Raw genomic sequence first — 12,831 nt, 5'->3', positions numbered from 1 at the left:
GGACAGCGCTTAAAATAAATATAATATTTCGATAATTAATCGTCTCGTATTGCCGAACATTAACCGGGCGGCGATGGTGGCTGTGTCTGCTGATGTTACTTGAGTGATTTGCCGTCGTCTTAATTTTCCGCTTTCTCGTCCTCATTTGATGGCTGCTCTTCGATCACATTCTATTTCTCGAAATTCAACAGCCGATTGGTGTTTTTTTTCTCCTCTAGTTATTCACGCGCGTTTTGGTTCGATTGAATTGTTTCGTTGTCGCTTTTCATGACATCACAGCCAGACACCTTTCCTTTTTTTTCGTTCTAATGATCATCATTTTCTTCAATTTATGTCGAATATCAGTCGAGTGCGTAAATCCAACAAATGAAATACATTTCGGATGTTTTCTTCGCTTTTATCTTTTTTCTTTCTTCGGTTCCTTGACAGAGCGCACTTTCCATTCAATTTGACTAACTGAATATGAGCGCGCAATATGCGCGCGAATGGGTGTCGTATTCAACCGACAATTCCGAACACGCACCGCCAAAAAATCTTGACGATTGATTTCTTAATTTAGATTTGATTTTATTATTGTTTTTCAATAAGCGAACGCTCTACTCCGAACAAGGAAAGCGTACGTAGTAACGAGGATGACGACGATAACGACTACAATGAATCGAAATTTTTGAATGTTTCAAGCAACCAAATGAACAAATTGAGGAAAGAAAAAAAGCAACATCAATTTGAATGCAGAGAAAACATGATGTCATACATCACATCACCCGCTCTCTCTCTCTCATCGAATTGCGGTTGTTGTAATGCTTTCCCTGAAAGAAAGCAAGAAAAAAAAACTCGTACAAAGCAATGACGAATGCACGCTCCGAGATTAATTACATGGAAATATCAATCATTACATTTTGCGTTTTCATTTCGAATGCGAGCGCGAGTCCGCTCAATTTCGTATTAATACAACGAATTTATTAAAGAAAAAAAGTTCAATGCTGTCGTTTGTATTTTATTTTGTACGACGGTATTGTGAGTATTTGTCCTTTGTTTCCATTGGGCACACCCAGAGCCAAAACAACGGCGAAAAGCGAAAGAGAGAGAGAGAGAGAGAGAGAGAGAGAAAGAGAGAGAGAGAGAGAGAGAGAGAGAGAGAGAGAGAGAGAGAGAGAGAGTGGAAAAAAGGTGCTTGTGTGTCGAGCTCACAAACCGAAAAAAGCGAGTGTTCGTACATAAATTTCTGATTTTCGTCTTTAATTACAATTTTATGACCGTCCGTTGGCAAACACACACTCTCACGCACACAATCACATGAATGTATAGAATGAAATTGCCGAGTCGATGATGTGATGCAAGAAAATATGTCAATTAAATGCAATATGGTTTTTCTTCGTCGTTTTTATTTTCGATTTTGAATTCATCGTTTGTTCTTTACGAGCTTTTGTTTTTATTTCGTCGGTTCGTATATCGGTTATTTTCCCCATCGCCTCGTCAGGGTGACAAATAGTAAAGTTGTGATTTTATGCACGCGATTTAATAGATATTTCTTAGGTTGCCATTCGTCACTGGTCATAAATGCAACCAAATCCTACAATCTAGTCAAAACACATACACGAACGCAACGTACATTGTCCGAATTGAAATTAAGTGTGTGCGAATCAACCAAACATCATTGCAGTCGTTTGAATTTTAATTTAAAATTTGCATCGTGCAAAAGTTGTGGTGGCTATTTTTTTCTGTCTTTGTACAATTTTCAATGATCGCATTAAAAACTGAATTACTGCTAAGCGAGAGAGACACAGAGAGTGCGACTGTAATTGATTTGTCTAGAGAAACGATATTAAGCACGTGCACTTTTATTATTCATATTTTTTCGAATCGAACGTTTCGTTTGTGAAATGTTTACGACGATGTGTGTTTTGTTTTTCCGCTGCTTTTGGCAAGCACTAAAATCGATTAATTTCATCTACAAACGAAAGGCGATTACATTGTCTGAGAATTTTGTTTAGCTGAATTCGATTGGTGATCGTAGCGCTCTTAACCCTCAACTGCATAAGCCCGCCTTTTGGCGGGCATCATTTAAACGCCTGTATAATGTGAATCGTACGTCGGATCACATTGCTTCAAGGGGAATTTTCATTTGTCAATGTTTTTTCTTCATTTTTGTCCTTTGAGCTATTTGTCTATGTAGTACGATTGGTGAATTATAAATAAAAATGTGCACGAAAACGAAAATTTGACAAAATAAATTATTTGGATCACACGTTAGACAAATTTTTGACACTTTTAAACAATGGATTTGATTGTTCTATGATTTATGTCAATCGCATTTTCTGACCAAACCATGAGGAATCCAGGATTTTGAATATTTTTTTCGTTATCTATGGCCAAAAATCAACCAATTACCAGTACTCGCAGTCCTGGGAAAAATTCATGCAGTTGAGGGTTAATTATTTTGGCCGTTTAATTCAAAGGAATTTCTTAGCCATTAAATTCACTCAACGCTCATCGTTTTGATTCGAATGATGCACCTGTGAAATCATTGGATCCTATCATGCTGAACATTTTTGATGGTGGAATTGTTTTTTTCTGCATTGAATTAAGCCGTTTCTTCTGTATTTTCGACTGAGAATTGTAATTTTTTTCTCAACTGGTCGTAAATCAAAACCACATAAAAAGGAGTTAGTTTCCTGGATCAAACATGAATTGAAGCCAGTTGTTGTTTTTTTTTTTTTGGAACATTCGAAAATGATATCAGTAAAATCATTCAATTTATTTTTGATACAAAACGTATCATGAAGAGTATGAAAAGAATTTAATGGAAAGAATGTAGGAGTATTTATAATAGAGAATCAAGTCATTTTCACTCTACAACACTCGGAAACTGATCCGATCCGAATCCATATGCTACAGAAGTGATTACGAACGATTCAATTCAAAAGCAATCGGCTCAAATACGAAGCGTACGGGCGAAATTAAATGGGTCGTTTATGTGTGCGCGCGCGCTCCTACACATTCTATGGCATGTATGTGTGAGTACATTTCTTTCGCCGCTACTTTTCCATTAAATGTTCTGTTTAGACGTGAGCCCTTCACCGGGCTCACACTAATCAATTTATTAGATGTTTATAGATTAGAATCGAGCGCTTCATCTTATCGAGAGCTGGGAAAATGACGAATAGCCAAGAAAATGCACCCATTGAAATGGCAAGACAATACATATATACAGCATGGGGTTTTCATCTGCACTCTGAACGCCAATTCTGTCTTTTCTCCTCTCTGTGTTTTATATCGGTGTGTAATCAACGGGTAATCCAGCGTTAGATACTGGTCATTTTGTGTCATGCTGTGTGCATCGATAGTCATCGCCAAATGAAAAACCGAAAAATATGATAAAATCGGTGTGTTTTTGCTGTCGATTCTTTCGAAATCGGCTTATACATATCGATCTATTTCGGCCGTTTAATCGTATCAATTTCGAGCGGCAATCAAAATAGTGAAAGATTTATCGTGAGAGCTTTTAAACACATAATTAAATAAAGAGCGCGTGCATATACACGCATTCACTGAGTCACTGTGATGAGCCTGTGTGAAACAGCTCTTATATGCGTTTGCGATAAATATCTCGATCACATTCATCACGATCTCAAGCGAGGCATTTTCATTTTGAAATGTACACAAAAAATAAATCAATGTGGAAAGCAGATAATTCCACATTTCACCCGGCATATAAATCAAATGCGAGAGAGACTGAGCGACGAGAGCCAAAGAAATGAAAGAAAAAAAAATGCGTGAACATTTGAAAACCAAGACAGAATTAATCACCGCAGAACGGGTCGCGAATCAAAAAAATAAAACAAATAAAATGAATACAATGAATTTATCATGTGAAAAATTCTCGAACCGTGGTTTTTCCTTTATCTCTCCGTTTCTCTCTCGCTCTGTCTGTCTGTTCCGGCCGATTATTTTTCACATTTTGCGCGCCTCACGCATCGTTCGCGCGCGCGCCATGACAACACGTTCCGTGGAATGATGATTTAAGTGATTGCGCGATAAATTCAGGCTCATTTTCGAATTATAAATAACGCCGTTTTGCTTGATTTGTGCTGGCACTGTCTTCATTTTGGCCCGTTGCTTGTTGTACGTGTGATAAATACGATGAAAGTTTCTGATCCCATTAGTGACAAATTGTGTGATATAAAAATTCAAATAAAAATGCTTGGAAAACATCAGGCGATGAATGAAGTGCGAGGCGACAAATATTTTGACATGAAATTTAAAGATGAAGACGACGACGACGACCAGAAAGAATGAAATAAGATCAAAATTTTCACATATTTCACCCGGGATAGCAGCGGCACAGCCACCATTGTCAAAGTCTATTAAAATTGGGCGCGATGTGAATCGCTTCCGAAATATAGCCATCAAATTAAGTCTCGCATCCGACCAAAAAGAACTGTCGCTGACACAGTAAATCATTTTGCCGCGATGTGAAACTACGTGTTGTCGCTGGCTGTTTTATTGTTGTTGCTCTTTCTCTCTCTCTCTCTCTCTCTCTCTCTCTCTCTCTCTCAGCCTCTCGCTGTTATATCTTGTTGATCACGTTGTTTGCCCCCTTGCTTTAATACGTGGAAACAAATTGGCGCTAAAAATATCGAATAAAATTCGAATGAAAATCAAAAAAAAAAAAAAAAAATTCATACATATTCGACTGACTTTAATTTATTAGTGTTGTGTTCAATCCACCTCCGGAATAAAAAACAAAAAATTACATTAAGCTCTTGTGTCAAGAAATTAGAGAAATTAATTTCAGGTTCTTTTTTTTTTCTCATCGTCTCTCACAAATTTCAACGACAAATAAACAGGCATCACCAAATAGAAAAACACAAATAAATAATTTGCACTCAAATCGTGTTCGTTCTATCGGTGGTCCGTCTACTCTGCATATTAGCAAACAATGTATGCTATGTGATCTCACATTCAGCTCATTTCTCTCTTCCAATGCCTCTCTACCTCAAACTCTCGTTCATACTAGTTGATGACTTGTCTTGTGCTCCACATATTTTTTCAAATAAGTGTACAAGTACTTCCATCAAATGTTCATCCAAAAAAGAAAGGAACTGAAAACACGACGAAGAAGAGCATGGAACAAAAAGTATGTTTTTATGCAAGCAATTAACCCGAGATATTTCGAGAAATACTTCAATAAAATCGTAATTTTCATTGCGTAAAGGAGGAATGAGTTGAATGCATCGAGAGAAAATTTCACAGTTGTACTGACTCAATAATATAAATAAACCTAATAAAATCGTTAAATTTGGATAGAAATGCCTATATAAACCGATGATGAAAAATATAAAATGAACATTATGCGTGTTATATGTGCAAACCGCACAACCCGAACATTATTGGTCGCATCACATCGTCGTCGTCAGGCGGTGATGACGACCATGTTTCGTGTGTTCGTCATTGCGATCTGTTGTGTGTGCCCGCCACGATCTCATCTCATCAAATCTCTCTCTCTCTCTCTCTCTCTCTCTCTCTCTCTCTCTCTGCCGCTCTCTCTTAAGAGCACATATTCGAAATGCAATTAAAACACCAACCATTCAATATAAAAGTACCCGGTTAAAAATAGTCCTGAAATTGCCATCATTGAGGCAATATGCCATACATACATTGCTTGCGACGCGCAAGCACAATAATTCCATTTTGCGTGTAGAATGTGTTTGTGTTTTGTTTGTCAATGCATTTCACATTTCCCTTCATATCTCTCTCTCGTCTCTACATCGGCATCGTTTCATAGGAACTGTCGCATTCATTTGTCTCAGTAGTTGTTCGATGCGTAATAGCAACAAAACCGCATCTGAATCCACATTTATAACATTTAAATGATTCACACACACGCATTTCTCTTTGTTCAATCTGCTTTTCTCTCCTTTTCTCACTTGCACTTGTCATATTATAGCATATGCAGACGTTTGGCACATTTCAGACAGCATAACAAAAAAATCGAGCAATTTGCGTGACATTTTAACAACTGTTTTTGTTTTTCTCTCTCAAATTTTACTAATTTTTTTCGTTTTCTCATTTTCATAAATCGCTTAGGTACTCCCATCAATCGGTTGCCAATCATGGCCAAATCTGTGCTGGATTTATACGAACTGTACAACTTGGTGATAGCCCGTGGCGGTCTCGTTGATGTTATCAACAAGAAATTGTGGCAAGAAATTATCAAGGGCTTGCACTTACCATCAAGCATTACTAGTGCTGCCTTCACACTCCGAACACAGTAAGTGCCGTTTATTTGTAATTCGGATTGGATTAGATTTTATGATTATTTCGATGTCATTTGCGTGTGTATTGCATTTAATGGAACAACGACAATAAGAAAAAAATCATGTCATGTGGGCTAAAAGTAAGGCGTTGTAATGGAACGATTTTATATTAAAATGATCATCAAGTTAATTGAAGTGATTAGCATAATTTATGTTAATTACATCAAGCATACCAAATCAAGTCGGTGTAATGTCAAAGGACTTTTCTCGAATCTTTTGCCATCTGGAAGAAAGAGCCGCCTAATGTCATCAAGCGGCACAGTCCAAATTTTCACTTGAACATCATTTTCAATTACACCGCTACACGCAGATTCATTCACGTTCAGCAAACAATGTCTCACCACTTTGTGTGATTCGAGAGTAACAAATCGCATTTCTTCGGGTTCCACTTTAAAAATTATGCGACCCACTACGCGACTAAGTGAATTAAAATTGTAAATCAAACAAAATGCTCAAATAAACATTAAATATTAATGGGGTTATGCACGTTACGAACGTAAATTTCCGTTGGTTCGTTTTTTTTTTCTTCAACACGGATCTTCATCGGCGTGATTTGTTTTGTTTTTTTTTTTTAAATTCTTAAACACAGCAACAGCCGAACAGAAGAGGGAACCAAAAATCACAAAACACGTATGAGGAATTCGAAGAGTGTTTTATTTTCGGTGAACATTTCTGTGTGTTGTTTAGCAAATTGAAAGCAATTCATTTGAGAAGAGTTTAAAGTGTCGCCCACTCAAGGATGAAACATGTGATGATTGCACATTTTGCCTATTGTTCAAATGGTGTTCAGTGTTCATCATTAAAAACCTCGCCCAGTTCATAATGTTCATCATTTAACTCTCGACAAAGTATTTTCCAATTAATTCCACAGCGACTATGTTGCACACGATTCGCGCAATAATAATGTGCCAGTGAATTTTTCCACCTGTCATAATTCATTTCCGAACTGCATATTAATACTGTGCGAATAGATGATCATATAAATGCGAACCAACCTTAGATATATAAAACATTATGTGCATTCGAATAAGCAAATTTAAATGCTCAATGCAATAAAATTGGTGTGTTTTGTTTTTAATATTTGGTCACAAAGTATCAAATGTGCAAAACATTCCGCGCCTAGAGAATCGTTTGTTGAGCGATGTGGTTTGCATCCCCAACACACATATACACACAGCCAAAGACAACATTGTTGCTATTTATGTCCGTTTATTTGGTAATAAATAAAATAAGTGCTATTTTGTTGTTGTTGTTGTTGCGAGGGGCGGATTTCTACCGTCTTTTCCCATCTTTATATATTTTTACAATTCAGCTATCGAAAGGCACGGCACACAAATGAAAAACAAATCAAATAAACAATTTACGCGAAGCAATTAAAAGCAGAAGAGAGCGAGAGAAAAAACAAGTAACATGAAGAAAAACATGCATCATTGTTGTGCAACAAAAGCGGAACAAAGCCGATCATCTCCATTTTAAAAACCGCAACGGCAGGGCGGCAGATAGAGAGGAAAAGAGCGAATTGGGCAAGCATTTTGAAAACTGACTGAAACCATCGCTGTGAATGGGCGAGAGAGAAAGAGTGAGAATGGTCGCGGCCACATGTGCATCGCTGCATAACCGTTTCTCATGGCGATGTTATTTCTTCGACATGGATGAGTGCATCCGCACCAAAGTGAAATGCATCTAATCGTTGTTTGTCTGTGTGCGCGCCTATGACTGTGTTTGTGCCGTATTCGCGCGTCGTTCGGTTCGGTCGGTGAACGGCGCGCACTCTTTTTTTTCTCTCTCTCTCTCTCACACACACAGAACTAATGTCAATATTGGTGAGTTATTCGCGGGACGGTATGTATGATGTTTATATGCCGACCTCTCGCAAATGAATTACGATGCAAATAAATGTCAATAATAAAAATGCAGTCAGCAATAAAGTGTTTAAAAAGGTGCGCATATCTATAAATGATCCGATTGTAAATGCAAGCTTACGGTTTCAGCGCAAAAATCCTTTCGGGGTTGACGGGCAGAGTCTCTACTACACAAAGAGAGAGAGAGAGAGATAGAGACCACAATTTTATACGAACGCTTCCATCAAAGCATCGTCGTCGTCATCGTAGTCACACAGAAATGACTGCGAAGCGAAGAAAGGAAAAAAAAGTATTCACGGCAAAAACTCATTCAACGAAAAACTATAGAAATATTTTTCTTCTGTGTACTCCGTTATTTATTTCGAATAAATTATACGCTTTTGGTGCGAGGCAAACAACGATCTCTTGTTGAGCCGCAGCCATTTTGCCAGCGTTTTTTATAAAATGCTCTCTTCAACTTTTTTGATGTTTTTTGTTTTTTTGTACCCTCCCCCCTCAGCTCGGAATACATTCATTCGATACAAATATGAAAATGATCATTTTTTATGCGCTTGCACGTACGACGGGCCGCCTCATGCGAAACTCATTTAAAGTACTTTTACTTCGAAATAATATGTCGAAAAGGATTACAGCATTTATTGTTTGGAATTTTCTGCACTTGCATTCGAAGCAAAAATACACGTCATATCGGTTGATAATTATGTCTTCAACATTCCGATTACATCAGCTAATAAATTGTTGATAATATTACAACAACAAAAAAATTGACATTAATTATAAATTGTCCAATTGGCCAATTCTAACTATCAAATGATGTTAGGCACGTACGATTCGCATTATTTTGGATTTTTCTTCTTCGCATCGTATCAACAACATTTGTTCGAGTCAAAATAGTCATCGTGTATGCTTGTCGTAAAAAATGAACTTTTTTCATCTGCGACACTATATATTCTTTATGGATGCATAAATTCATTCACTTTTCTTTAAATTTATGTAAGTGTCTCATTTCAATAAAAATTGACGTAGGAATTGGAGCGGCAAACCAGAGCCATTCTGTATACAATTGTTAATAAACAATATTGCAATATCAGCATAAGCTCACCATAATTTATCCGAAGTGCAGTTTAAATACCATAAGTGTTGATCATTATTGTGGCTTTTTTTTTGCTTTGTACACCGATCAGTTGACATTGTATTGCCGCGAATTATACCGAAGAAATATCGGTAGACACAACTGTGTGATTGATTTAAATGTTGCGTTTTGCTAGTTCAACGCGCTCTATATTTTTCAAACCGCAAATAGTCCATTCACTGCAGTACGGTATCCCCATTGTGTTCGTTAATCTTTCAATTCTGCATAGTTATGCGTTGAATTATTTGAATGGATAAAATGCGTTTGCTTCCTTTCTCATAATAAAATGCTCTTTTTATTTCCCTTCTACTAGGTACATGAAATACTTGTATCCATATGAGTGTGAAAAGAAGAATTTAAGCACTCCGGCTGAACTACAAGCAGCCATTGATGGAAACCGCCGTGAGGGAAGACGTTCCAGCTACGGTCAATTTGATACACAAATGCAAGGGCAACTCCAACAATTGGTAAAGAAAAGATTCATTTTTACACAGTAAACTAAATTGATAAGCGAAATTGTGCTAATTTGATGTCAACGTTTAATCCAGCAACAGGTACAACGGTCACCATTACCAGGCGGTCTACAACAAATGTCTCCATTGTCATTGGTATCGCATGGTGCCACACAAAATTCACATCACCGCTTGCTCGGCAATCAACAAATGGGCTTGCTGCCAAACCAAATGTCGGATCTTTATGAGTATTTCAAACTTTTGCAACAACCAAAAGAGGCTGCACGTAAGTGTTTCATCGTTACAAAATCCATGAGTTTGATAAGTCACTTTTGACAAATGAAAATCCAATCAAACCAAATTCATTTCAATTTAAAGGTCCACAAAGTCCAGATTGCATTCGAGCTGATACATTAAACGCATTGGAAATGTCACGCGTTGCACTTTGGTCAATGTACAATAATAATACCAGCCCACCAACGTCCAATAACACAACTAGTCCACCCAACAATGAACCACAAAGGTAAGTATTACATTTTAATCACTTCCCTCTGTTTCGAAGAAAAGAGAGACCACACTTAACAGCATCCATCTCATTTACAGAGAGGCATTGAACCTAACCGAATCACCAACACATGGAATTAAACGTGAACGAGACACCGGCAATGATTTTGATCGTGAGGAACGTGACTATGTGCTGCCATCAAAGAAAGTCGCTCTACAACAATTACACTCACAGTTGCAACAGTCCCAACGCGTTTCACCGCACAACCATTACAATCATGAGCATCGTCGCCGTTCTGAAACACCTCCGTCGCCAAATCATCGTAATCGGTCAATTGAACGTGATGAACATCGAAATGGCCTATTGAGTTTTCATAATAGCCAAAATCATTCATCATCACGCCGGCACATGTCCGCCTCACCGCCATCGTCAAATCATCGAAATGGTACAAATAATACAAGTCATAATGGCAGCAATGATCTCCTCAATGCCTGCAGTCCACTCGCACTTCTGTCTGGCATGCAATTCAAATTGTTTAGCCGAGGTAAGTTGAACGCTGAATTCGAACAACTTAATTTGATAACCGGAATTCGGTGGTTTCGAACTTGAATTATATACTTGAACATGGTATCTGAATTTACTAAAAAATTAACTCATTCTCTGGATCGTTTTCTTTTTCAACAGGTTCCGAATCGGGTGAACAACAATTGGTTGTTTCAATGGAACTGAATGGTGTACAATATGAGGGTGTTCTATTTGCGAATCGTGTAAATGCAGCCCAATCAACGAGCCCAACATCATCACCACCGTGTACACCAAGCAAAATCACACCGACCACCACATCGAGTGGTGCGAGTGCCAGCAGTCCGATGGTTGAAGACAGGCCGAATCGTGGTGTTCCAACGGTTACGCGTCCATTAGTTTCATCTTAAATTCGAATCGTTCGAATGAATTTCATAATTTTCGTATGCGATAGCTCCAATTCGCTGAGAGAGGGAGAGAGAGAAAAAATCAACAATTAATTAGTTATTAACTTTGACAAGTTTTCAAACTTAACGTAGTAATTTAGGGATGAACAACAACAACAACAACAAACAAAAAAAAACAAGAATTACATTTAAATAAAAAAGCATGCAATTAAATCATGATGATAGGTCTATAAGGTTGGATAAAGAAACCATTCGAACAAATATATGTTTCGAAGTGCATACACAAGCTCGATAAGCAGAAAACCGTAGTACTAGCAACATCAGCAGAAGCAGATGCAGCAGCAGCATCGAAAGAAGTTATGACATTTTTGATCTTGCTTTGCGTCATGTGTTTATTTTTCAAGCAATTCAAGTAGCGTTTCAGTAGTTTAAAATAGGTTTGTTTAAATGTTTGTACCGCATTAATGTTCTTACAAATTTTCTTTTTCTCCATTCTGCTTTGATCTCGCGAGAAAAGAATTTACAAAACAATTGAAAACAAGACACATTTATCTTTATCATCGCCGCAAGAAATAAAAAAAAATCATTGTGTGAACTATTTTCCGTTCACATTGCTACACCACAAACGCCGAATCACAAGAACTATTAGTCAGGAAAATTAGAGATGAGTTTTTTTTTAATTTTTTTTTTATTCAGATGCAGAGAGAAAGAAAGAATTTACCGTGTAGTTAGTTTTGCTTTTCTATCAGGGAAGTTCAAAGAAGATTCGCATTCGGGTGTTTTTTTTAGTGTAATTTTTTTTTCTTTTCTTATGGTTTTATTTAAACATAATTGTTTTAATATGAGATACACATTTTCTTTTCACTGTTTGAATTCATTCAAATTCAATATTATTCATTATTATACTACACTGGACATTTACAAAAAAAAAATATAATGCTTTTGTCTCTATATTTCCTTTTTCCTTCTGTTTTTCTTCATAATTTTTTTTTCTTTTTTTGAAAAAAACCCAAATAAAACAGTAGTAAATGAAAAAAAATATTAAGCAGAGTATAGAAATTTTCTTCGTACTTTTATATTTGTAAGAAATTCAACTAAACTGACACTAAATATATGTATGTATATATATATAAAAAAAATCTATTTATCTTGTGCACTATAAAATTATAATGAGTAAATCAATTAAGAGACAAACAACAGAGAAAGTATGTGTGTGTTGTTATGACATTAAAATAACAATAAGCTATAAAAAAAAAATTTCATCGTTGAACAATTTGATGAAGAAAAAGAAACCGAAATCGTTGCTTTGCAATGAATGCAAAATGCTATATTATGAGATGCGAGATAAAAAAAAACATTTGCGACACAAAGTATCCTCAGAATATCATCATTTTTTCTTTCGTTTTGTATCTAACCAACAAAACCACATAAGTAGCTTGATATTTGTAAATAATTCCATGAACAAACAGCATATTACCATGTATGACAGACATGACTCTTTTTATTTTCCTAAACATTTTCACACATCAACCAATAGAAATGACATAATCAACTCTCGATCAATGGAAAACTAACCCGGAAATTTTTCGCATCCGAAAATGTGCATTTCAGTAGGACTAGAGCATTTTCAT

General features: G+C 36.6%; 1 protein-coding gene across 25 annotated transcripts in view; it reads left to right on the top strand.

Annotated features, from left to right (window-relative positions):
* LOC129578685 (protein dead ringer) overlaps positions 1-12,399 on the top strand; it is a 53,571-nt gene extending 41,172 nt beyond the window's left edge. For 13 of the 25 annotated variants that reach the window (XM_055467615.1, XM_055467597.1, XM_055467608.1 and 10 more), the window contains 6 exons: positions 6,091-6,274; positions 9,628-9,781; positions 9,863-10,052; positions 10,145-10,289; positions 10,370-10,815; positions 10,956-12,239. In XM_055467615.1, the coding sequence (XP_055323590.1) occupies positions 6,091-6,274; positions 9,628-9,781; positions 9,863-10,052; positions 10,145-10,289; positions 10,370-10,815; positions 10,956-11,203 (1,367 nt within the window). In that variant the 3' untranslated portion in view covers positions 11,204-12,239. Of the gene's footprint in view, positions 1-6,090; positions 6,275-9,627; positions 9,782-9,862; positions 10,053-10,144; positions 10,290-10,369; positions 10,816-10,955 lie in introns of all 25 variants that reach the window. The other 12 variants (XM_055467618.1, XM_055467603.1, XM_055467604.1 and 9 more) reach the window with 2 other exon arrangements.
* Positions 12,400-12,831: the final 432 nt, after the last annotated feature.

This window comes from Sitodiplosis mosellana, unplaced genomic scaffold (assembly GCF_009176505.1).
Source record: "Sitodiplosis mosellana isolate CC-2019 unplaced genomic scaffold, AAFC_SMos_1.0 Smas_scaffold_6226, whole genome shotgun sequence".
Taxonomy (NCBI): Eukaryota; Metazoa; Arthropoda; class Insecta; order Diptera; family Cecidomyiidae; genus Sitodiplosis; species Sitodiplosis mosellana.
Note: the sequence above shows the minus strand (reverse complement) of the source record. Positions and strands in the feature narration are given on the sequence as shown.